Source organism: Staurois parvus, unplaced genomic scaffold (genome assembly GCF_062004578.1).
Source record: "Staurois parvus isolate SC_StPar_1 unplaced genomic scaffold, SC_StPar_1.0 ptg000286l, whole genome shotgun sequence".
Classification (NCBI taxonomy): Eukaryota; Metazoa; Chordata; class Amphibia; order Anura; family Ranidae; genus Staurois; species Staurois parvus.
In genome coordinates, this window is record NW_028318082.1 from 782422 (window position 1) to 809468 (window position 27047).

Genomic DNA, 27047 nt, shown 5'->3' on the forward strand with positions numbered 1-27047 from the left:
GGGGCTCAAGTGGTTAATTGTAAACAGTTTTGTTCGAGAAATTCCAGCCATTCAGAATTAAGGAGCCTACAAGTGTATTTGACTGTCTGCACTGCAATACCATATGCCACCAGCAGAGACAAATCCATTATTGTATCTTGTGGTCAGGGCAAAACTATGTATCTATGGGATGAAAAAGCTCTTTCTAACACTATGGCTACATGTACAAGTGCGTATGTGGCAAATGAGGTTTAATGTTGATAAATGTAAGGCTATGCACTTGGGGGCTAAGAATATGCATGCATCATACATACTAGGGGGAGTACAACTGGGGGAGTCAATGGTGGAGAAGGATCTGGGAGTTCTGGTAGATCACAAGCTTAATAATGGCATGCAATGCCAAGCTGCGGTTTCTAAAGCAAGCAAAATCCTCTCTTGTATTAAAAGAGGTATAGACTCCAGAGAGAGAGATATCATATTACCCCTGTACAAATCATTAGTAAGACCTCATCTGGAATATGCAGTTCAGTTTTGGGCATCAATTCACAAAAAGAACATTGGGGAACTGGAGAAAGTACAGAGAAGGGCAACCAAACTGATAAGAGGCATGGAGGAGATCAGGTATGAGGAAAGATTAGAGGAACTGAATTTATTATCTCTTGAGAAGAGGAGATTGAGGAGGGATATGATCAACATGTATAAATACATCAGTGGTTCATATAGTGAACTCGATGTAGAGCTATTCACCCTGAGGTCATCACAGAGGACAAGGGGGCACTCTATGTCTGGAGGAAAAGACATTTAATCTCCAAACACGGAAAGGTTTCTTCACAGTGAGAGCTGTGAAAATGTGGAATAGACTCCCTCAAAAGTTGGTTCTGGCCAGCTCAGTGGATTGCTTTAAAAAAGGCCAGAATTCTTTCTTAGATACACAGAATATAACTGGATACTAACATTTATAGGTAAAGTTGATCCAGGGAATATCCGATTGTCTCTCGGGGGATCAGGAAGGAATTTTTTTCACTGCAGGAGCAAATTGGATAATGCTTTGCTGGGTTTTTTGCCTTCCTCTGGATCAACTGTGGGTATAGGATTATAATTTTTTTTTTTTTTATGGTTGAACTGGATGGATTTTTGTATTTTTTCAGCCAGACTAACTATGTAACTATGTATGAATTTATGCTCCATATATGCTGCCTGAAGTTGGCAGACAAATGCCTCTTATGTCGCATGTGAATGTGTGTTTATGCGTGTTGACATGTATATAGTGTTTAGGAGTGTATAAGTGTAAATTTATACTATTGGCTTGAATATTCATTTATTCTAGCCACTGGAATAAATTTATATGCATATGTGTGAGTTTATGTGTGTTTAAGCACATGTATGCATATAAAGCCATAAATTAAACTAACTAAAAAATTAAAAAGCTCCTCTATAAAAACAAGTTTGGGGCATTTTTTAATAAAAATGCATATGCACATTAGATAACTTACAGCTGCTTTCTTGGGTGTAAAAAAAAGACAGACACCTTTAATAATGGTATTTTTTCTATGCATGAGTTCTTAAAGGAGGCAACAAATCCTCCTTTAAGAGGTAAAAGTTTTCTGTGGAAACTTGCCTCTATTTGAACTAAGGTAATATTACCAAAGATGTATAGACTACTTTAGACAGTAAAGGAAAAACAACCATACAATAAGAATTATTGAATATTTTCAGCTAAATTGTCAGAAAATGTCCACAATACGATACAATGAAAAAGCATCCTTAGGCTGGCCATACATTATACAATTTTCTTGAGAAATTTGCTTTAGATTTACCAAAAACCATATCATATGAGGTCAAACCTAAATAATACTTTCATTTAGGCAAGCTCTTGAACTACATAGTTGAAGGTAAATCTAAAAGAAATTGGGCAGAAATTGGACAGAAAGTTGTAAGAAAATTATATAGTGTATGGCCAGCCTTACATCAATCAGAAGCAAGGGGAGAAATAATTTCAAGACAGACCCATCTAGATTTGTGGACCCTAAAGACATCACAGTCCCTTGTTTTGGTGTAGTAGATACAGTATTGCTCAGGATGTTAAATGTTGTCTTTTCCAGTAATGGTCACATGAGTTTCTTATACATACTGTAAGCCCCATATTGGCTGCGGCGAACCACGGAGGACTGTGGCCGACCGGGATGCCCCGCTCCAGAGGGGACGTAACCCAGCTCCAGAGGGGGCGCCACCACCTCCCCCGTCGGTACCCTCACCAGCCGCTCCTGCCATCGCCCAGGAGGGGTACTGGACGTCCTGTCCCCTGCGGCCTACCGCTGCCTTCTAAGCCCCGCTGCTGCCCAACGCCTAAACCAGGACGCCACCGTCCGTGCCAGCGAGAGGAGAGCTACCACCACTGCCTCCCCTACCTACAGCCACCGCAGAGAGAAGGGAAGCAGCAACCACCCCCACTGGCAACGAGAGGGTAGGCCGCCACCGGCTCCACATCTGCTTCCCTGCTCCCCACCGTGGACCGCACAGTCGCGCCCCTGCCACCGCACAGCTCCGATTGCCGGATCCTACTGCTCCCACAGACGCTGGGCCCCTTAGCACCCTCATTCACTGGCCCGCAGCATCCACATGTACTGGCCCACGGCGTCCCACTGACGCTGGGCCCTGCTGCGCCTGCCAGTGCCTAGCCCACTCCACCTCTAGACATCGGCCTACACCACCTCCAGACGTCGGCCTGCGCCATCTCCTGACGCCGGGCCTTTGGCACTTCCTGATGCCGGGCCTTTGACACCCCCTGACGCCGGGCCCTCAGCACCCCCTGACTCCGGACCTTCTGCACCTCCTGACGCCGGGCCTTCTGCACCTCCTGACGCCGGGCCTTCTGCACCTCCTGACGCCAGGCCTTCTGCACCTCCTGACGCCGGGCCTTCAGCACCTCCTGACGCCGGGCCTTCAGCACCTCCTGACGCCAGGCCTTTAGCACCTCCAGACGCCGGGCCTTCATCACCTCCTGACGCCGGGCATCAACACCTCCTGACGCCGGGCCTCAAAACCTCCTGATGCCGGGCCTTCAACACCTCATGACACGGGGCCTTCAGCACCTCCCGGCGCCGAGCCTCCAGCACCTCCCGATGCCGGGCCTACAGCACCTCCAGGCACCAAGCTGTCAGCATCCCCAGACGCCGCGCCCTACAGCTCGTCCAGACACCGAGCCGTCAGCATCCCCAGACGCTGTGCCCTACAACACCCCCAGGCACCGCACCCTACAGCTCGTCCAGTCGCCGAGCCACTGTACCCACCAACGCCGTGCCACAGCACCCACGGACACCGGCCTACAGTACCCACAGACTGCAACTAGCCAGCTGCTGACCCACCCGCCCACCACTCCCACTCTCCTCCTACAGATGGACACAGATGAATTCCGCCATGACATGACAGACTCTCCGCATCATCATGCCCTGATATGAAACCTCTCACCCCCCCCATCTGACCAGCACTCCGCTCACCCTAACATGCCATCTGCACTCCTCCTCCTCGTATTCCTCTCCTCCATTCCAAAAATTGCCTCCCTCTACCCCCCTACTCCCCCAAAACAGCTCTACATTGCTCCTTCACTTCTTCCTTCTCCCCACTACGGCTCTCACCACCTCCTCCTGATACTCCACTCTCCCGCCGACCCACATGCCACCATTAACAGATCCACACGCTCCTGCACATCCCATTCCCATGCCACCTTCCTCACCCTTCTCCTTCTCCTAACCGCTGGGGACATCTCCCCGAACCCTGGCCCCCCACCTCCCCACTCCCCCTCTAGGCACCCTCCTGCTCCCGCCAGCCGCCGCAACCCCCTCAACCCCATACCCGTCCCCCTCCTCCCCGCATCCACCCCTCCTCTCTCGGTTTCACTCCTGAACGCCCGTTCGCTTTGCAACAAGCTCACCGCCATCCATGACCTCTTTGTTTCCCACTCCCTCAACCTCCTAGCGGTCACTGAAACCTGGATCCAAGCCACTGACTCCACCTCCCTTGCAGCACTCACCTACGGAGGCCTCGTCTGGACCCACTCACTCAGACCGAGTGGTCGCAGAGGTGGTGGGGTTGGCATGCTCCTGTCACCGCTGAGCACCTTCCAGGTCCTCCCTAACCCCCCTCCCTATCCTTCTCCTCCTTCGAGGCCCACTGAATCTGGCTCTTCTCTCCCACCCCCCTGAGGATTGCGGTGATCTATCGGCCTCCTGGATCCGTATCCCTCTTCCTGGACGACTTTGCTGCCTGGCTTCCCTTCTTCCTCTCCTCTGAGCTACCGATCATCATCCTCGGGGATTTCAATATCCCCATCAACGTCAACAACCCGGCTACTTCCCAACTCCCCCTCCTAACCTCCTCTTTCGCGCTCACACAGTGCACACAGTCCTCCACCCACACCGATGGGAACACCCTGGACCTCGTTTTCTCCCACCTCTGCACCCTCCACAACTCCACTAACACACCCTTCCCCCTCTCTGACCACCACCTTCTCACGTTTTCTATCTCCCCCTCCTCTAACCCCCCCCCCAAAGCGTCAAACCTTCACCAGCCGTAACCTCCGCAACCTAAACTCGGCCCATCTCCACTCGGCAGCTGACCGTCTGTACGACAGTATCCTTCCACTGACATGCCCTGACCTGGCCACTACTGCGTACAACGACTCACTGTCAGCTGCCCTAGACTCCCTGGCACCCCTAACCATGCGTAACATCAGACCCCGACCGCTTCAACCCTGGCAGAACGACCATACAAAATGTCTCAAACAACGCAGTCGCGCGCTGAAGCGATTATGGCATAAATCCAGATCCCCTCGAGCGTTCTCCCTCTACAAATCCGCCTTCCTCACCTACACCACCTCCCTCCATGCTGCCAAGCAAGCATATTTTGTAACCCTCATCAACACCCTCTCCACCTGTCCTCGCCGACTCTTCTCCACTTTCAAATCCCTGCTCTCTCACCCCCCACCTCCACTCAGCACCTCACTCACCGCCCAAGAGATTGCCAATCATTTCAAAAACAAGATTGACGCAATCCGTAAGGACATTGTGAATTCGCAATCTACCTCTCCATCTAGCCTCCCTCCCTCCATCACCCCCTCAACTCTCCCCTCCTCTGACCTCGCAACCGCACTGCCCCCCACCATACCTAATGCCCCACACACTATAACCTCCACAACACTCCGCTCCTTCAGCACTGCTACCACCGAGGAGGTCACTAAGGTCTTCACTGAAGCCCGCCTCACCATCTGCCCCCTGAACCCTATCCCCTCACAATTCCTCCAGTCACCCCACTCCTCCATCAATCGCTCCCTCACCCACATCTTCAATCTCTCCCTCTCTACTGATGCATTTCCCTCCCCCTAAAGCACGCATACATCACCCCCATACTCAAAAAACCCTCCCTTGACCCCACTGACCTAAACAACCTTAGACCCATCTCCCTGCTGCCATTCACTTCCAAGCTCCTTGAGCGCTTAGCCTACAATCGCCTAAGCCCCCACCTCACTGATAACAACCTCCTTGATCCACTACAATCTGACTTCCGTCCCCTACACTACACCGAAACCGCCCTACTTAAAATCACTAACAACCTGCTAACCGCCAAAGCTAATGGCCACTACTCAGTCCTCCTGCTCTTCGACCTCTCCGCGGCCTTCGATACCGTTGACCACCCCCTCCTCCTTACTAAACTGCACTCCTTTGGCATCAGGGATGCTGCTCTATCCTGGCTCTCCTCCTACCTATCCCAACGCTCCTTCAGCGTTACCTATAACGCTGCCACCTCCCCCTCTCTGTTGGAGTCCCCCAAGACTCTGTCCTTGGACCTCTCCTCTTCTCCATTTAAACCTCCTCCCTTGGCAAACTGATAAACTCCCATGCTTCAACTATCACCTCTATGCCGACAACACACAAATTTACCTCTCCACCCCTCACCTCACCCCCTCTCTCTCCGCCCGCATCGCCCACCTCCTGAACGACATATCAGACTGGATGTCGCTCCATTTCCTCAAGTTAAACCTGTCCAAAACCGAGCTCCTACTTTTCCCCCCTGCCCACGCCCCCCCCCCCCATCCTCTCCATCACGATTAGCAACGCCGCCATCAATCCCACCCCACACGCCAAAGTCCTGGGTGTCACCCTGGACTCAAACCTTTCCTTCCAACCTCATGTCCAATCACTATCAAAGTCATGCAGGCTCCACCTCCGCAACATATCCAAGATACGTACGTTCCTCACCCTAGACACTACTAAACAACTCATAGACTCCCTCATTATCTCACGCCTGGACTACTGCAACTCCCTTCTCACTGGCCTACCCAAACAAATGCTATCCCCACTCCAGACTATCCTGAACTCAGTGGCTAGGCTCATCCACCTCACCAACAGCTCCACATCTGCCACCCCCCTCTGCCAATCCCTTCACTGGCTCCCGATTGCCCAATGCATTAAATTCAAATTACTAACTCTGACATACAAAGCCATTCACAATGCTGCCCCAAACTACCTAACTGACCTGATACCCAAATACCACCCTACCCGTGCCCTTCGCTCCTCACAGGACCTCCTACTCTCCAGCTCTCTGGTCTCCTCCTCCCACGCCTGACTTCAGGACTTCTCCAGGACTTCTTCCTTCCTCTGGATCTCCCTACCCCAATCCATCAGACTGTCACCTACCCTCCTTACCTTCAGCCCATCTCTTCAGGGAAGCCTACCCCACCTAGATTGTAAGCTCGAAAGAGCAGGGCCCTCGAACCCCTTGTGTATTGTATTGTACTGTATTGTCTCATGTTCTGTCCCCCTCGCTAATGTACAGCGCTAAGCAAACCCTTTGGCGCTATATAAACACTGTATAATAATAATAATAATATTGACCATTAATCATTTGCTCTCCAGAGGATTTACCCCCCTTCCTGACCAGACCATTTTTTGCATTATGGCGCTGCGTTACTTTAACTGACTATTGCGCGGTCATGCAACACTGCACCCAGGTGAAATTTAAGTCCCTTTTTTCCCACTAATTGAGCTTTCTTGGTATTTGGTCACCTGCGCGTTTTTTAATTTTTTACACTATAAGCAAAAAACGACCGACAATTTTGAGTAAAAAACCTTTTTGCTTACAAATATGTCCAGTAAAAAATTTTAAAAATCGAATTCAGTCATAAATATAGGGCAAAATGTATTTTGCTACATGTCTTTGCTAAAAAAATCCCAATACAGTACGTGTAAATTAATTAGTTTATGTGAAAGTTATAGCATTTACAAATGGCGGTATAGATATTGGGATTTTTTTGTGCACAGTCATCCTGAGCAGTGTGTCCAAGCTGACAGGGAGGAAGACTGTTTGTGAACAAAACATCATCCTCCCCATCGGTGATTGTTGGTAATCAACAGGTGCTGGCGGGTAATCACTGGTCGGGATCCGGACATTGACATCCACAGTAGCGAATGGCAGCGCGGGTAGGAACATAAATATATACGTGATTTTGCGCACCCGTGCTGCCATGTAGCAGCACGGGTGCACTTCTGGCACCCCTTCTGGCACCCCTCCCTTGCCAAGTACCCCTAGAATATGCAGCTTGCTCTGGGGGCACTCCTGCGTGCTCACTCCCGATTCAGCTTTCTGTGTCTATGGGACACACAGAGCGTAACTCCATCCTGCCCCCCATTCCCTCCTCACTGGCTTTGATTGACAGCAGTAGCCAGAGAGGAGTGAGAGACCCAGGAGAGCTCTCACTGGATCATGATTGGGCTCAGGTAAGCATTGGGGGGGGGGGCTGCGGGTAAAAAGCCTTCTGTCTTTAGAACCACTTTAAATCCTAATCCATCTTGATTTAAAATTTTGCAAAATGAACTGTGGTTTATACTGACTCACCCCAGCATGCTATGTCAGCATTAGTAGCGGTGCATGGTTTTTCTTTCAAGCGTACTGACTTTTCAGAAGAATTTCCCCAATTTCAATAGAGAGCAGGAAACATGCTTTCCCTTTTTTGCATTGCGTAGTTCTTGTTTAGCAGTTCACAGACCTCCACCATGTTACCCATTTAGGATCATCCCCAGCAGCTTGCAGTTTACTGGCAGTAGCTAGCACTGAACATTGTTTTAGGAGAGAAGAAACTGCATCTCATTTATCTTATAAGACAAGAATGGACCGTTGAAACTGAGAACACTAATTGGGTCAGTCCACCCAGGATCAATATTTTAGTTGTACAGAGTTCCAAGTTTCTTTATTGGAGACTGTGAGATCACTCTGCCATGATTCCTTACTACTTATTCTCTTTGCTATAAATGGAAAAATAACCTCAACGGGGAGAATTACAGCAGGTGTTCAGACCCAGAAATCCAAGCACAGAGATCTCACTTTTCGAATCCCTGAGTGACATACAAAATTGTCAGCTGGTTCTGCATCTACAAAATGACCCACTGGACCCTGGGTAGGAAGTCTGCTTGACTCATTGCCTCAGGTATTTCCCTGAAGTGAACTTTCTTACATCTGCTGGTCCTCTAGGTTTTCTCTGTGGGACCAGAGAATTTATTTGTAGAAATGCTGGTCGTTCACTGCTTTGTTAGTGGACGTGTCACAGAGTCTAGATCTCTTTTAAGCACTTCTTTCATGCAGAGAACATACCCTCAATGTCCCACATAGTTGGGAGAAAAAGGAAGGACTCCCTAGGACTTGGGACTTTGAAGGCTAGAATAGTACCAGGAAAGTATTTAAAAAGATACAAACTTTTATTTGTAAAAAGTTGTTGACACATAGACATACAATACAAAAATCATTCAGAGTCATAGTACAGCATCAAAATCAGAATACACAATTACATGATAAGGATACCCAGTATGACTGTGTTTTACTGACCATAAAAAAATATACAGTGGGGCAAAAAAGTATTTAGTCAGCCACCAATTGTGCAAGCTCTCCCACTTAAAAAGATGAGAGAGGCCTGTAATTGGAATCATAGGTAGACCTCAACTATGAGAGACAAAATGAGAAAAAAAATCCAGACAATCACATTGGCTGATTTGGAAAGAATTTATTTGCAAATTATGGTGGAAAATAAGTATTTGGTCACCTACAAACAAGCAAGATTTCTGGCTCTCACAGACCTGTACCTTCTTCTTTAAGAGGTTCCTCTGTCCTGCACACATTACCTGTATCAATGGCACCTGTTTGAACTTGTTATCAGTATAAAAGACACCTGTCCACAACCTCAAACAGTCACACTCCAAACTCCACTATGGTGAAGACCAAAGAGCTGTCAAAGGACACCAGAAACAAAATTGTAGACCTGCACCAGGCTGGGAAGACTAAATCTGCAATAGGCAAGCAGCTTGGTGTGAACAAATCAACTGTGGGTGCAATAATTAGAAAATAGAAGACATACAAGACCACTGATAATCTCCCTCGATCTGGGGCTCCGTGCAAGATCTCACCCCGTGGGGTCAAAATGATCACGAGAATGGTGAGCAAAAATCCCAAGACCACACGGGGGGACCTAGTGAATGACCTGCAGAGAGCTGGGACCATCGTAACAAAGGCTACCATCAGTAACACACTACGCTGCCAGGGACTCAGATCCTGCAGTGCCAGACGTGTCCCCCTGCTTAAGCCAGTATATGTCCGGGCCCGTCTGAAGTTTGCTAGAGAGCATTTGAATGATCCAGAAGAGGATTGGGAGAATGTCATATGGTCAGATGAAACCAAAATAGAACTGTTTGGTAGAAACACAACTTGTCATGTTTGGAGGAGAGAGAATGCTGAGTTGCATCCAAAGAACACCATACCTACTGTGAAGCATGGGGGTGGCAACATCATGCTTTGGGGATGTTTCTCTGCAAAGGGACCAGGACGACTGATCCATGTACAGGACAGAATGAATGGGGCCATGTATCGTAAGATTTTGAGTGCAAACCTCCTTCCATCAGCAAGGGCATTGAAGATGAAACGTGGCTGGGTCTTCCAACATGACAATGATCCCAAACATACAGCCCGGGCAGCAAAGGAGTGGCTTCGTAAGAAGCATTTCAAGGTCCTGGAGTGGCCTAGCCAGTCTCCAGATCTCAACCCCATAGAAAACCTTTGGAGGGAGTTGAAAGTCCGTGTTGCCCAGCGATAGCCCCAAAACATCACTGCTCTAGAGGAGATCTGCATGGAGGAATGGGCCAACATGCCAGCAACAGTGTGTGCCAACCTTGTGAAGACTTACAGGAAACGTTTGACCTCTGTCATTGCCAACAAAGGATATATAACAAAGTATTGAGATGAACTTTTGATATTGACCAAATACTTATTTTCCACCATAATTTGCAAATAAATTCTTTCCAAATCAGCCAATGTGATTGTCTGGATTTTTTTTCTCATTTTGTCTCTCATAGTTGAGGTCTACCTATGATGCCAATTACAGGCCTCTCTCATCTTTTTAAGTGGGAGAACGTGCACAATTGGTGGCTGACTAAATACTTTTTTGCCCCACTGTATATTATGGTATCACCATTAATGTACACAACTGCAGAGATACTATTCTAATTGATCCAATGCATTTCAGAGTGACTCCACTCCTTTCTCAGGGAAAAAAGAAGAACTCTGCATATGGATGACGTCATAGTACATGTAAGTGCAAAAAGAATGGTTGATTAAAAAACATGGTGCTTCAGAGTATAGCCTCATATGACTAGGGGCTGACCGAACCCAGACAGCAGAACCCCCCAAAAATTCCTCAAATCACAAGGGCACATCCCAGATCACATGAAGTGTGTAAACCTTCAGGTTAGCACACACCACCTCCTAGTTATACTTGATGGAATGTATCCAAAGGATATCATGGGGGACATCCCAGAAAAAAAGAGAAAGGGGGATACGGATCACTGTGTCCACATCAAGGAACACATGGAATGTCTCAATATCCAGATCGTATTATGTTTCCTCTTTGTATTAGCACAATAGATATAATATAGGGCTTCAAAGACAAATATGCCCAATTCTGTCATTCATCCCATCAGTATTGCAAATAACCAAAGATATAGTGCTCTCTCATATGTGCAGGACCAGCCTGCGGCGTTGCAAAAAAAGTGTACACTGGCTCACAAGGACAGAGTATGTACCATTCGATAGTGCAAGACCTGTAGAGGTAGTGCTCCCCAGTATATGCAGGAAAAAACCTGCAGCGTGTCAAAACCTTTTATGCCAACTCACAAGGAACAATAATTATTACAGAATCAGTGGGATTAGACAATGTTTTAGGCTTGGTGGTCAATGGGAATAAATAAATTACACAGTGCCTGTGCTCAGTAGGAGGAGGAATAGTGCCACATCATTGTATTGGTTGGAAGAATAATGCCCTATCATTTGTGCCATTGGGAGGAATAGTGCTCAATATTTTATATTCATGGGAGGAATAGAGCCCCATCATTGGTATCAGTGGGAGGAATAGTGCTCAATTGTTTATATCCATGGGAGGAATACAGCCGCATCATTGATGTCAGTGGGAGAAATAGTGCCCCATCACTGGTGTCAGTGGGAGGAATAGTGCCTAATTACTGTTGGCAGTGGGAGGAATAATGCTCCACTGATGGTTTCAGTGAAAAGAATGGTGCCTTATTATTGGTGTTGGTGGAAAGAATACTGCCTTTTATCATTGGGATAATTAGTGCCCCAAGAGCCCGAAAAAAGATGGACAAAATGCCGCATCTGGCCTCAGTTTGAAGACTGCTGTGCTAGGTGGAGAAATCATGATGACCAAGGGAACAACCCAAGGCCATGTGTTTATCAGTGGTGAGGAGGTCTCTAACGCCTCTCGCTTTAGCACCATATTGGGCGAGCGTGAATTGGCCTCACAGTTTCCAGTTTTATGAATAAAGGCTCCTATATAATTTTATGGGATTGGGAGGATCAGTAGAATCTGAGTTCCTCTCTTGCTGCTTTTCAAATAGTAAACTGATAAGTAGTGAAATTTGGGTCCTTTTAGTGGTCATCTGGGCCAATGCAGGAGTCCCCAGATTATACATCTTCGTGTAGCCATCATCAAAGCATGCTCCCTGAAGTGTTTGTTTTGAGTGGACTGACCTTTTAAACAGATATTAGGCTAAAGCAGTCTAGTGCTAGCATCTTCTGTAGATGCTATGAGTTACAACATGTCTGTGTCACTTGCTAAAATACATTCTTGAAGTCCTGGAGTGTACAAAAGAAGACCCATATAAGCAATAGAACATTATAAATTACCTCCTTTTGTACATGCAGCTAACAAGTTGACGATATTTAGGTGTGGACCTAGATGACTCATGATCTTCAGCTCAGACATGAGAGCTTGCTTCTCACTACTCCTGGCAGTGGCTGTGAAAATACATCAGTGATATATGTGTAAATAAACATCCATATTCCTAGAAAATTTAGACATAACAGATTTTATATTTTGATCTCATGATTACTGTCAGAAAGACAACTCACATTTTAGCATCTTCACAGCTACTTTTGTGGTGGACTGAGCGTGGCCTAATCCGTGAGCTGTAGCTTCAACAACTCTACCAAATGCACCAGAGCCAAGGGTTCGACCTGTAAAACAAAATAAATAGTCCTTCTCAATGGCATCAATGGATTTATTTTTTCAGTGAAGTAGAAGTGTGTACAGGATTGCTTTGGTGGGAGAAAAGATCCTCACATTGGGTGTGCAGAGGCACCTGTAGAAGTATTATTACTGTTTTATTTATTAGCAATATTAGGGATTTATATACTAAGCACATGGATTAATTTTTGTTTGCACCATTAGACAGTTGTAATCAAAACAGATTACTTGCTTTCAGGCCTCTTGACACCAAAACTAAAAGAGAGGATGAATCTCACCACTGAAGACACAGGTAGGAATAAAAAAAACACTGACAGAGATTCTAGAAGGAGGAACCCCCTAGAAGAGCATGCAGCTGCCACATCCCTGAACTATTAACACTCACTACTAATACCCCTTGGGACTTTGAGGCAGTAACCAAACATTAAACATCTTTAAAAGAAGTAATTTTATTTATACATGGTTAAAAGCATAAACATTAGGAATACCCTAAGATATGTAGTTCCAGTATGATATATCCACCACACAATATACACATAGCCTTATAAAATATAGTTGATCAAACTCATTCAATAAAATATCCAGGTGGCAGCTCCAACGTGTTTTGATCAAAAGAGTCTAGATCTTCTTCAGGGTACATGGCTGAATATCATAATCACTTAAATAATGAATAAACATGATACAACCACACTCCCTCTGGATCACCAAGCACCAAAGCAGACCAGAATACCCAACAAGCAGCCTCAAGGAGTCATGTGGACCCAAGATGTTAGAAGAAGAACTAAAAGGGCCAACAAAGCACAATTGAATGCATCAGGTAGTTCAACGTCTGTTTTGACAGGATTTAATCATCTTGGAAATCCCCAATACACTTGTCCAAAAGTGTCTGTATGTGCCCAGGTGGTGTGGATCCCATGGAAAGAGGAGTGTGGATCTCCATGGGATCCAGACTACCTGGGCACATACAGACAGGAAGAGGGACACAAAGTAAGAGGCAAATCTCTCTAACGGTTCTCCAGGTCACAGTAGAGATCTTATAAGGGTTCTATCCCTTCACCACTCTGTTGAAAACTATGAGAAGATGTTTTGACTTCACATGCCTTTTAGCCAGACATTGTTTTGCATATTCATTTTTCATGGTCCTCGTAAAGGGAATTGGCAGGGGTGTGTCCATTCCCTATATTTTTTGCTTAAAGATGTCACTCTTTCTCAACCTAGAAAGCTGTGTGGTATGGTAGGGGCCTACTTGAAGACCCTTATGTTTATTTTTTGTGTTTTTTTTTACCATTGAATAACTGAATAATTTACATTTATTTTTTTTATTGAAAAGTATGGTATTGGTGGTTTAAGGGGGTTGTATATAAATTAAAAATACAAATTATGCAGCTAGTCCTATTAGAATTCATTTAAATCTTACTGGCTCATCACCATGCTCACTAATAACCACGCGAGGGCACTCTTTGCCTAGTCACTGTTCCACAGTTTAATTTGCAGCACATTTAAATGATGACTTCAGTTTCGTTTTACTATTGCCATCTAACTGCAAAGAAGCAATTTGCATTCCCATTATGTAGCTATGTGCTGTCTCTTTTTCCAATGGTAATAAAGCATAACGAGCAGCCGGCAATAAAACCACTAATGAGTCAGTATAGCGTTTAGTAAACTTGTTCTGGAATGTGTGAAGAGTTGATGACAAGTGTATTATTATTATTATACACCAATATGCAGAGTACGAACAATGTAACATTAAATGCAGAAACAGTTGGGCTGTGTCATGCACGATGTTGCTAGATATTCGTGACAGGACTAAAATTCCGACTTTTGAGACAAAAAAAAAAAATTGAAATAAAAATTCACTTGTAGTATTTTTAAGAGCACAGGGTTCCCAGCCATCACATAGTTGACAAGGTCCACATGTCTAAGAGAGAGCAAGATACAAGCCAATGAAAACATGATATGAGAATCGCTCCAGCAGAACAGAACAGAACTCGAGCCAGTACAATATAAAAATATATATCCCATTAAAAAGGTCAAATAAAAGCATCTTTCTTTGCAATTTTCAGCTCTCTCCCTGCACTACTTCTTTTCTGCCACAAGATGCCTGTAGGTCTGCAGGATCAATTAACCCACTTACTCTGAGCCCAGGTCATCCTAGATCTGCCACCTGGGCAGTGAAAGGAGAAGCAGCACTGTGATGAGCTCATCTCTCTGTCACTCTTATCATCATGGTTCTTGTCATCACAGACTGTTTAGCCCCGTCTACTACTTCAACTTCTCACACCCAAGCTCAGGGACAAGAACTGCACTAGGTCAAATTTTGGTAGTTGCACTGCTTGTATTTTATCCCTTCCTGATACTGCCTCCAGGCATTGTAAGAGGTTCCAAATGCTGGGAAGTGGAGGTGGGCATTCTAATCATGTGACCGCTATGATTGGCAGCTACAGTGGTCACATGATCAGTTTCCAATCGCAAGTATGTATAGGGAGCTTTCCGATACCTACCAGCAGGGCTGCCATTAGAAACCACGGGGCCCCATACAGGGAAAAAAAGGGATTACTATGCTTCAGTTATGAATGAACACAGTTAGTGATCAGTACATATCATTCATTGTGTTCATTCAGGAAAGAAAGGGGCTGGTAAATGTGACATATTTCCCCACACTCCATCCTGAAGGATCCTACTGTGTGCTTGGTAGGAAGGAGAGGAGGTAAGCTGGCAGCACTGTGGAAGTGGGGGCACAAAGGGGGGTCTGGGCAGCAGGGGAAACATATGGTGCACAGGGAGGGTGATGGGTGTGGCTGGGGGGGGGGGCAATTACTGGAACTGATTCCCTACATGGCCAGCAGGAGGGAGAGGAGAAGAAGCTGCTGCAGAGAGCCATACAGGGGATCGGTTCCAGTAATTGCCCCCACTCTGCCCACATCTAGCAGTCTTTGCACTCCTGCTGGCCTGGGCCCCGTACAGGAGGACTGGTGGTACCCTCTTATTCACAGCCCTGCCTGCCAGTCACTGTGCTGGGAGCTCTCAGCACAGTAAAATGTTTACATAGGGACGCATATATGTGACCACTCGCCGTTAAAGCCTACCTGCCAAGAGGCCGCACATATGCATATGGCTGGCAGGAAGTGGTTAAAAATACATTTCAATATGTAATAATGTTTACAGGGCCTCTTACATCTGTTCAGTGTTAAAGGATAGGTTCACCTCTGGGAACATGTTACATGTGCCACCCATTTTTAGGGTGGCACATGTAACATTTTCCCAATACTGCAGCCCCCCCTCCCTGTGATAGAAGTTCGGGGAGAAGTTCTCTGTACAAGCTGTCATTTTTTAAAAACAGTGTTGCTGTGCGGGGTTCCACCCACAGTGTTCTGTGAATTAGTGAACTACAAGTCCTGACCACTACCACGGTGCTGTGAAGCTACCACGGAGCAATGAACTATCATGGTGCTGTACATCCTAAACGGCAAGCTGATATACTGACAGGTCTGCAGGAGTCCTGCACGGCACCAGCGATCTGCTGATCACTGGTGCAATGCTATACAGACTCCTACAACCAAAAATAATAAATGCACATTTCTTTACCTGCAAAAATGTGCACTTATTATTTTTGGTCAAAAGGCGAACCTTCAAAGGCAACCTGCCATAATTAAAATATTGGAGCTGTTATTGTGGATTTATTTTAGGAGCCTAGCATTTTCTAAAGGAGGTCACTAAGGGTAACCCCTGTATTTTTCTGTAACAGATTATTTCAAAGCCATCAGGTCCACATGACAGCCAGGCAACCAGCTTTTTCCAGTGGAGGCAAAGACAGTCCCCTTGTTTCTCTCATGATAGATTTCCTTTAAATGGGAAACTTTGTATTTTATGTTAAACTTTGTGATTTGTAATAGTACTGTTTAGACTTTGAAGAAGGGGACATACCCCGAAAGCTTGTCCTCAAAATTGTATGTTAGTGCAAATAAAAAAAGTATCACGGACAGTACTCAATTGTTTCTGTCTTTAAATGGGAAAACACAGCTAACAATGACTCTGGCTCTTTCCCAAAAAAGGTAAAAAAAGCCGAATATTGACTCATCTACCGCAGCTGTAATTCTGAAATGTTAAAGTTGATTTAACATAAAATGGTGGTAGTTAAATATTATTGAAATGTCATTTAAAATTACACAGCTTATGAAAAGTTATATTTAAAAATGATAGTTTCTATGCAGCATATGCTAGGGAATATTAACATTTGGAGTGTAATTTAGGTGGGAGATGATGCAGTTACAGAGCCATATGTTTAAAAGATACTGTAATCTTACAGAAATATGTTAACTTTCTATTCAACAGAGCATGGGTGACATATAAGTGGATATATATACAGTGCCTTGAAAAAGTATTCATACCCCTTGAAAGTTTCCACATTTTGTCATATTACAACCAAAAACGTAAATGTATTTTATTGGGATTTTATGTAATAGACCAACACAAAGTGTCACATAATTGTGAAGTGGAAGGAAAATGATAAATGGTTTTAACATTTTTTACAAATAAATATGTGAACAGTGTGGCGTGAAGTGCAGTGTGGCAAGAACCACCTTTCACTGTAATTACAGCTGCAAGTCTTTTTGGGGATGTCTCTACCAGCTTTGCACATCTAGAGAGTGAAATTGTTGCCCATTTCTCTTTGCAAAATAGCTCAAGCTCTGTCAGATTGGATGGAGAGCATCTGTGAACAGCAATTTTCAAGTCTTGCCACAGATTCTCAATTGGATTTAGGTCTGGACTGTGACTGGGCCATTCTAACACATGAATATGCTTTGATCTAAACCATTCCATTGTAGCTCTGGCTGTATGTTTGGGGTCATTGTCCTGCTGGAAGGCGAACCTCTGCCCCAGTCTCAAGTCATTTGAAGACTTTAACATGTTTTTTTCTAAGATTGCCCTGTATTTGGCTCCATCCATCTTCCCATCAACTCTGACTAGCTTCCTTGTTCCTGCTGAAAAAAAGCAACCCACAACATGATGCTGCCACCACTATGTTTCACGGTGGGGATGGTGTATTCAGGGTGATGTGCAGTGTTAGCTTTCTGCCAAACATAGCCTTTTGCTTTTAGGTTAAAAAGTTAAATTTTGGTCTCATCTAACCAGAGCACTGTCTTCCACATGTTTGCTGTGCAAACTGGACTTCTTATGGCTTTCTTCCAACAATGGCTTTCTTCTCTTCCATAAAGGCCAGATTTGTGGAGTGCAAAACTAATAGTTGTCCTGTGGACAGATTCTCCCACCTGAGCTGTGGATCTCTGCAGCTCCTCCACAGTTACCATGGGCCTCTTGGCTGCTTCTCTGATTAATGCTCTCATTGTCTGGCCTGTCAGTTTAGGTGGACGGCCATGTCTTGGTAGGTTTGCAGTTGTGCATCTCCGTGAGATGTTCAAAGTTTGTGATTTTTTTTATAACCTAACCCTGATTTAAATGTCTCCACAACTTTATCCCTGACCTATCTGGTGTGTTCCTTGGCCTTCATGATAGTGTTTGTTCACTAATGTTCTCTAACAACCCTCTGAGGGCTTCACGGAACAGCTGTATTTATACTGAGATTAAATTATACACAGGTGGACTCTATGTACTAATTAGGTGACTTCTGAAAGCAATTGGTTCCACTAGATTTTAGTTAGGGGTATCAGAGTAAAGGGGGCTGAATACAAATGCATGCCACACTTTTCAGATATTAATTGGTAAAAAAAAATGTGAAAACATTTATCATTTTCCTTCCACTTTACAATTATGTGCCACTTTGTGTTGGTCTATCACATAAAATCCCAATAAAATACATTTATGTTTTTGGTTGTAACATGACAAAATGTGGAAAATTTCAAGTATGTGTGTGTGTGTATATATATATATATATATATATATATATATATATGTACTCACCGGCCACTTTATTAGGTGCACCTGTTCAATTGCATGGTAACACAAATTGCTAATTATCTTATGGCAGTAACTCAATGTATTTAGGCATGTAGACGTGGTGAAGACAACTTGCTGAAGTTCAAACTAAACATCAGAATGGGGAAGAAAGGGGATTTAAGTGACATTGAATGTGGCATGGTTGTTGTTGGCAGACGGGTTTGTCTGAGCATTTCAAAAACTGCTGATCTACTGGGACTTTCACGCACAATAATCTCTAGGGTTTACAGAGAATGGTCCACAAAATATCTAGTGAGTGGCAGTTGTGTGGACAAGAATGCCTTGTTGATGTCAGAGGTCAGAGGAGAATGTGCAGACTGGTTGCTGCAACATTCAGATGGTAGGGTCAGAATTTGGAGTAAACAACATGAAACCTTGGATCCATCCTGCCTTATATCAATGGTTCAGGCTGGTGGTGATGGTGTAATGGTGTGGGGGTTATTTTCTTGGCACTAGCAAAGTGTACCTAATAAAGTGGCCGATGAGTGTATATACAGTATATACTGTATATACAGGGGTTAGACGAAAAAATGGAAACACTACATGATTTGCAGGTGTGAAAGTGATGACATGTTTTGTGTTGAAATTGGAAGTGATGTAACATTCTTTTGCTTCTGCTGTGTAATGAGACACCTAGCTAACAGGTGGGAAGCCTCACTTTCGTCATTCACTGCATGTGCTGCTTGTAATACGGATTCATGTCAGAGCTTACTGATCTTCATAGAGGACAAATTGTTGGTGCCACTTAGCTGGTGTCTCTGTAACTGAAGTTGCCAATTTATTTGCCGTGTCAGTAGGTACAGTATCAAAGGTTATGCCGAAATATACAGTTTTCATCTGATAAGCATAAGCGCGGTTGACGTGGTCAACTGACTGAAAGAGACAAATGGACATTGCGCAGGATTTTGACCCAGAATAAGAAAACAACTGCTGCAAAAGTGACTGCAGAGCTCAATCTCAGTCTTCACTTAGGTCTTTAACTAAATGGTCAATTTGAAAGGATAAGTGCACTCTAAAATTCTCAGGACAAAGTTTTACCTTGAATGGTGGTACCCCCTTCTAGCTATATAGTAGAAATGTATAAATCACAATAGTGGCTGAACAGAATAATAAATAGTTTTGAATATAAAATAGGGTCAATATATAACTTTAAGTTGTTTGGACAAAGTTATTCAATGAGGATTTCTAACTTTATTTCTCTTTGCCACTTTGCTGATCAACTACCACCATTCTGAGCTGCTCAGCTTTCTTTGATGTGACCCACCCTGGCCTCTGAAACCGTATTTGTCTTTGATGGTTAAGGGTGCTATTCAAACAGCTTACTGGTTGGGTTCCGAGACTGTTCTCTCCTTACTTGGCGGTAGTGATGTTTTCCATGTTCTGTTTGTTAACTGTTAGAACAAGAACCATATCTTGTACAGTGTCCACTTAGGGTACATCACATCTGCCATTTACCTAAGACTAATTTATCTCTTGAAATCTCCCAGCTGGAGTCATATGGAAGCTGCAGAGGGTCCACGTAGATGTACTCATGGCCGTCAGAACTGACTGATTCAATAACCTTCCACCGGATTTCATAGCGTGGTTTCTGTGGACCAAGAAACAAAAGTGGTGACCATTACTTAACCTAAAGATAAAATATTTGAGATATAGGTAGCTCCATGTGCAAAACAGTATGCACCTTTGGTTGAACATACGGAATTCTCTTTCAGTTCTGGAGCTGCTGACAACTGATCAAGAGTCCCTCACTGGATCACATCAGTCATCACATCTAAATAGATCCAGACAGTGTCCACTGTGCCACATGGTAAATCCAAAATGACTGCCAGGAATTTCTACATGTTACATAGCAGGAGCAATGGTTCTGGTTACTTTTTATGTGTGACCTTTGATCTGCTTTGACATCAGTAACATATTGAAAAAAATATATTTTTATTTAATCCCTTATTAACCCTTAGTTAATCCTAATCAGCTCTAATTAACTTATTCCTCCTTATTAATTTTTTATTTTTTTGCTGTTTATTGTTTTGATATTTCTATTACTTTTACCATTGCATTCTACACTTAAATTTTTACATGTTTTTTTGGGGTAAAGGTTTTACATAAATGAATAAAAGCTGATCATTGTAAGCACCCCTGCCAGTGTTATATAGTTTGTCTCTATCCACTTTTGTTGAACAGCTTGGCTCGTTAAAGGAAATTGAAAATAATAGTTACAGGCCAGATCACCAGGTGAAAATAAATGAAAAAGGCCTAAAAAAAAAAGAAATCAAATGTACCCAAAATGTCTGAGAATTGGCAAGCTACAGCCTATACTTTTAAGGTTGTTATGTTTAATGCCAATTTAAATAATGACTGATTGCATTTTTTTGAAATGTTAGTGTTACTTTTAGTGTACTTATTTTAATGACTGACTTAATTTTTCAGTAGCAACAGCATTTGAAATGGTGTCATTGTGAAAGATCTCTCTCTCTCGCCAGGTCTTTGGACATAGGAGTTGAGACGAAGATCCCCTCCTGGGTCGTATTCTTAAAACTGCTGGCTGCTGGAGGCTAAGAGAGTCTGGCCTGGAGAAAACAAGCTATGACTGTCTTCCACAAAATATAGTAAGTGATTGGTTAGGTGAAAAGTACATGCAGGAACCATTCCATGATGGTCTGCCTTGGACATAAAGATTGAGATACCTCTTGAACCTCCAAAATGTTGTGAAGAGAGAGATGTTATCAGAGATGCGATTAAGAAGGGATTTTGTGCCTAGTTTAGTGTTTGACCCCATCCATGTTTTGAGGATATCTTGATTCACCCCTCACTCCACTCCCATAATGAAATCTGTAAAAAACTAGTTCTTGTTTTGAACTCACTAAACTAATGCTCATGCTTTTTACACCCAGAGAAATGAACCATGCTTGAGATGATGTACCTGGGATCTTAGTCATGTACAGGTAAGAGTGCTTAGGACATTTGTTGATCAGCTGAAGATCAGTACCAATCGATCTTCACTACAATTAGTATTACATTTGTGTTGCCAATGTCCATATGTCCGCTCTCCTAGGTTCTGCTATGATTACAAAGTAAAAGACATAATCTGATTGTTTACCATGGGCAGCAATCATTTTTTCTGTTCCCTGCATTTATCTATAGCAGCTAACTGGTTTGAGCTAAGGTATAAAATAAAGATAGTGAGCGCTCCTGAGAGGCAGCTGCTAAAACACCAAAAGGTACCAATGTAAAACCTTCAAAGTAGACGGTATAATAGGGGTGTAGCGCTAAAAATATTAATAATTATACGGTTTCTAGCACAAAACATCCTGTGAGGATGTACTAAAAAATTTCCGCTGATAGAGTTCAAACATAGATATATATAAAATATGAATCAAATCCCAAGATAATAAAATCAGCAGCAGACAAACTTGTGACGCCAACCAGTAGTTAAAGTGCGCACTCACCGGAAGCGCTTGGGTAATGTGCATGTGATATAAACCATCAAAGTATCTGTAGATGGGCAGGTCAATCCGGTGAACTTATCCCCTATGGTGTAGTCATCAAGCTATAATAAGTTGTCTGCTGAATCCAGAGGTCCCCTGTCAAATTTCACATCATTGCAGGATGTAATAACAATGACTCCAGAGACAGCAGCAAGAACCCCTTGAACAGAGGAAACTATTCTCCTTGATGGTTTATATCACATGCGCATTACCCATGCGCTTCCAGTGAGTGCGCACTTTAACTACTGGTTGGTGTCACAAGTCTGTCTGCTGCTGATTTTATTATCTTGGGATTTGATTCATATTTTATATATATCTATGTTTGAACTCTATCAGCGGACATTTTTTAGTACACCCTCACAGGTTGTTTTGTGCTAGAAACTGTATAATTATTAATATTTTTAGCGCTACACCCCTATAATACCGTCTGGTTTGAGCTAACAACATTTGCTTTCAGTCACATGAAAAATTCCAATTGGATGCTCTGCTTTAAAACATTATGCATCATGCCATTTGCTGTAAAAGAAATGATGCTGCTGCAAGAATACATGTAGCTGATATCTAAATGGCATCAGCATCAGTTAATAAACACTGGGGTTGATTTACTAAAACTGAAGAGCGCAAAATCTGGTGCAGCTTTGTGTAGAGACCAATCAGCTTCTAACTTCAGTTTGTTCAATTAAGCTTTGAGAAAAAACCTTTTGCACTCTCCAGTTTTAGTAAATCAACCACACTATATTTACAATGGATGGCTTAGACCAAAATTTACATATTGATCAAAAGGTTGAGGCATGTAGGACAACATGATGTTTAGTTAATATCAGAAGCTGGGCAATGCTTACCTTTTTCCACAAAACAATAAGTATCATTAAGAAGATCAAAGCCAAGGCCACCAGTCCCACAATAGCACATATTAACACAAGTTTAAAAGGCAAATCTGCAGATATAGAATAGAAAGACACATATGTATTAAAGTATTTGTATTTAGAGGAGTAAAGTGCATCGGCCTAATATATAAATACGTCCCATGAAAAGGTGGAATAGGAACTGGTCTAATAAAAAATCATGAAGGTACAGCTGACCACTACAGTGTGCCTGATAATATAGTTACATAGTTAGTCTGGCTGAAAAAATACAAAAGTCCATCCAGTTCAACCATTAAAAAAAAAGATTTAATCTTATACCCACAGTTGATCCAGAGGAAGGCAAAAAAAAAAACCCAGCAAAGCTTGATCTAAATTGCTCCTGCAGGGAAAATAATTCCTTCCTGATCCCACGAGAGGCAATCGGATATTCCCTGGATCAACTTTACTTATAAATGTTAGTATCCAGTTATATTCTGTGTATCTAAGAAACAATCCAGGCCTTTTTTAAAGCAATCCACTGAGCTGGCCAGAACCAACTCTTGAGGGAGTCTATTCCACATTTTCACAGCTCTCACTGTGAAGAAACCTTTCCATGTTTGGAGATTAAATTTCTTTTCCTCCAGATGTAAAGAGTGCCCCCTTGTTCTCTGTGGTGACCTCAGGGTGAATAGTTCTACACCGAGTTCACTATATGAACCACTGATGTATTTATACATGTTGATCATATCCCCCCCTTAATCTCCTCTTCTCAAGAGAGAACAAATTCAGTTCCTCTAATCTTTCCTCATAGCTGAGCTCCTCCATGCCTCTTATCGGTTTGGTTGCCCTTCTCTGTACTTTCTCCAGTTCCCCAATGTTCTTTTTGTGAATTGGTGCCCAAAACTGAACTGCATATTCCAGATGAGGTGTTACTAATGATTTGTACAGGGGTAATATGATATCTCTCTCTCTGGAGTCTATACCTCTTTTAATACAAGAGAGGATTTTGCTCGCTTTAGAAACCGCAGCTTGGCATTGCATGCCATTATTAAGCTTGTGATCTACCAGAACACCCAGATCCTTCTCCACCATTGATTCCCCCAGTTGTACCCCCCCTTAGTATGTATGATGCATACATATTCTTAGCCCCCAAGTGCATAATCTTACATTTATCAACATTAAACCTCATTTGCCACATAGTTGCTCAATTAATATGTGCAGTAAAAATCCCTCTTCCTGTAAACTAGACATTCTAGTGTATTAGAATGCAAAAGGTAAACTAATTATGGTGTGACGTGATGCCTTAAAGAGACCCTGTTGCCAGAGCCTAGATCTCTCTATTTTGTTTACAATTTACTGACTCATTGAGCACCAATAGTACAGCCTTCGATATATTCATTACCGCTCTCCTACACAGCAGCTGTTCTGCCCACCCCTCCTCTCCTCTGCCCATTCACAGAAAGCTTTGGATTTTATAAATGGATTCACAGAATTCAAAGTGTTCTGTGATTGAACAAGGGGAGAGGAGGGATAGGCAGTGCAGCTGCAAACGCCAGTATGGCTGCTGTGTAGAACACCCATAGCTGGGGTGTTTCAGCGTCAAAACTATAGTGATAGTGATACTATCAGTGTTCAGTGAAACAGTAAATTGAAAAAATGAGTGCTCCATGGGGTGGCAAACACCTCATTGCACTTAATTCCTTCTGTGCCAGCAGATTTTAAAAAAAAAATTAGTTTTCTTAAGATATTTTTCGTCTTTAGGGTTTTGTGGTATTAACCTGTAAAAGGACATCCAAAAGCCCTGAGACTGCTGTTGGAGGCTACCATCTTGAATGTGATTTTGGCAGCTCCAGCAGATTTGAGCAGTCACTCAAATTACAATCTACAGAACAGGTTGTCAAACTGGCTGCCCTTCAACTGTTGCCAAACTACAAGTCCCATGAGGTATTGCAAGATTGACAGTTACAAGCATGACTCCCAAAGGCAAAGGCATGATGGGACTTGAAGTTTGGCAACAGCTGGAGCACCACCAATTTGACACCCCTGCTCTACAGTATTCCTCCTCACACCTCCCCCAGAAGCTGCACTGGGGTTTATTTACTAAAGCTGGCGAGTGCAAAATCAGGCTCACTTCTGCATAGAAACCAATCAGCTTCCAGGTTTTATTGCCAAAGCTTCATTGAACAAAATTAGGTTACAAGCTGATTGGTTTCTTATTCAGAAGTGAGCCTAATTTTGCTCTCACCAGCTTTAGTAAATAAACCCCATTGGGTTGTGTAGGAGGTGAAGAGGAGCTTGGCCAGTAGGAGAGTAATTGACACCCCCTGAAAAGAAGAGGGCTATGACAGGTAGTGATAGGGCTGTGCCAGGGAATTAACTGTTCCTGGAGTAGCCAATTGTTCTAGCAAAGGCACATTGCAAATGAATAAAAAATGATTTGTGGAAAGAAAAATACTACGAAAACAAACAATTTAAATACCTAATTTGAATGTGCTATTACCTCTATTTTTAGTTGGTGACAGGGTCTGTACTGAGAAAAATATGTGGACTGCCATTGCTGTCCATTTCTTCTGGCAATAATAGTTTCTTGGCTAACAATTTCAGTCCAATGGCTGCATCATAACATACAATGTACCACCTGCCATTGATGTCCGTTTCTTCTGGCAATAATAGTTTCTTGGCTAACAATTTCAGTCCAATGGCTGCATCATAACATACAATGTACCACCCAAACCTTGAGCTCTTTAAAATAAAACTATAGGCAAAACTTTAATTTTTGATAGACTACAGGGGGGTTGTAACCCCTGCCATTTTTTTGCCATCTGTATCCCTTTGGGAAGATTTTTGTTCACTTCCTGCCCCATAGCCAGAACACTAAGTGAGAATAAATCCTTGTGAATTTAGGGAATCCCTTAGGGAACCCGGGTCACTGGAACTAGTGTCCCCATTGAAAGATTTTCCCTATATTACTTCTCTGGAGACAACCCAAAATGTGGGATTTTCTTACTTTCTTACTTTCACTTTCATGATAATGGTAAACAGGACAAATAGAGAGAGTGAATCTCCCTAATGGGGGCACAGGCAGCAATAATACCCAACATATGTTCTAATCCTTCTCCACTCTATACAAAACTGAAAAAAAAAGGTTTTGCCTTTCGTTATACTCTAACCTTAATTAGGACAGATGGTGTGCACATCTAGTTTACAACCGATAATAAAATCAGCCAGCACACTAAGACAGCGTTAATTACAGTAAACATATCTCCCCAGCCTCCACTTAACATTACACAAAAGGGGAAAGCTTGAAAGGATTTGAAAACAAGTAAAAAGCAAGAAAAATAGTAAACAGTAATTTAAAAATATTTTTGAAGTAACACTATATGAAAGGAATAAATATAAAGTTGGCCTTATCCTAATTTAGCTGGAAAAATGGAAGTATGCTTTAAATCTATGTCAAGGCAAAATAGTCATCTCAGATTTCTACAATATAAAGGCTAAACAGACTCTAAGCAGATATAATGCAATGGAGGCTGTTTACTAAAACTGGAGAGTGCAAAATCTGGTGCAACTTCGCACAGAAACCAATCAGATGTCATGTTTTATTGCAAAGGCTTAATGGAACAAGCTGAAGTTGAAGCTGATTGGCTACCATGCACAGCTGCACCAAATTCTGAGTGCACCAGTTTTAGTAAATCTACCCCAATGCTTCCAATTATATATATTTAACAGACCAAAAGGGAGCAAATACGAAACATTAATTATAAAGGTTTACATGCATTTTAATAAACATCCATGTGGCTAACATTTACTTACAAGGTGGCACCAGGGTGACGTCTCGATGGTGACTAATTCCAAGAGCATTCTCACCACGGCAGCGCAAAGAAAGAGAATCTTTAATACCACGAACATGGAGAATGCTTTTCACATAGTAGGTCCCCAACTCTTCTGGCTGTGAATAGCTGATGTTCATATCGTATTTAATCTGTGAGGTTGTGTTGTGTAGAGGTTCCCATTGGTTCCATCCCTTACTGCTGCACCTGTTGGTGACATGACATTTTTTCACATGTCAAAGTAAAAATTCCGTTTGAAACATTGTAAACAAAACCAAGCACATTAGTGCAGTATAATTGTCAGCATCCTATCATCTCATTGAAGGAGGACATATAAAGTCATTTTTTTTTGTCACTAACATTTTTATATTATTATTAT

General features: G+C 43.1%; 1 protein-coding gene across 1 annotated transcript in view; it reads right to left on the bottom strand.

Moving 5' to 3' along the window:
* Positions 1 to 27047, bottom strand: part of PDGFRB (platelet derived growth factor receptor beta) — a 221729-nt gene that overhangs the window by 46859 nt on the left and 147823 nt on the right. Inside the window, exons 11-15 of the mRNA XM_089682130.1 lie at positions 26652 to 26875; positions 22836 to 22930; positions 19964 to 20096; positions 12439 to 12543; positions 12214 to 12324 (exon numbers count right to left, since the gene is read on the bottom strand). Of these exons, the coding sequence (XP_089538256.1) occupies positions 12214 to 12324; positions 12439 to 12543; positions 19964 to 20096; positions 22836 to 22930; positions 26652 to 26875 (668 nt within the window). The remainder of the gene's footprint in view (positions 1 to 12213; positions 12325 to 12438; positions 12544 to 19963; positions 20097 to 22835; positions 22931 to 26651; positions 26876 to 27047) is intronic.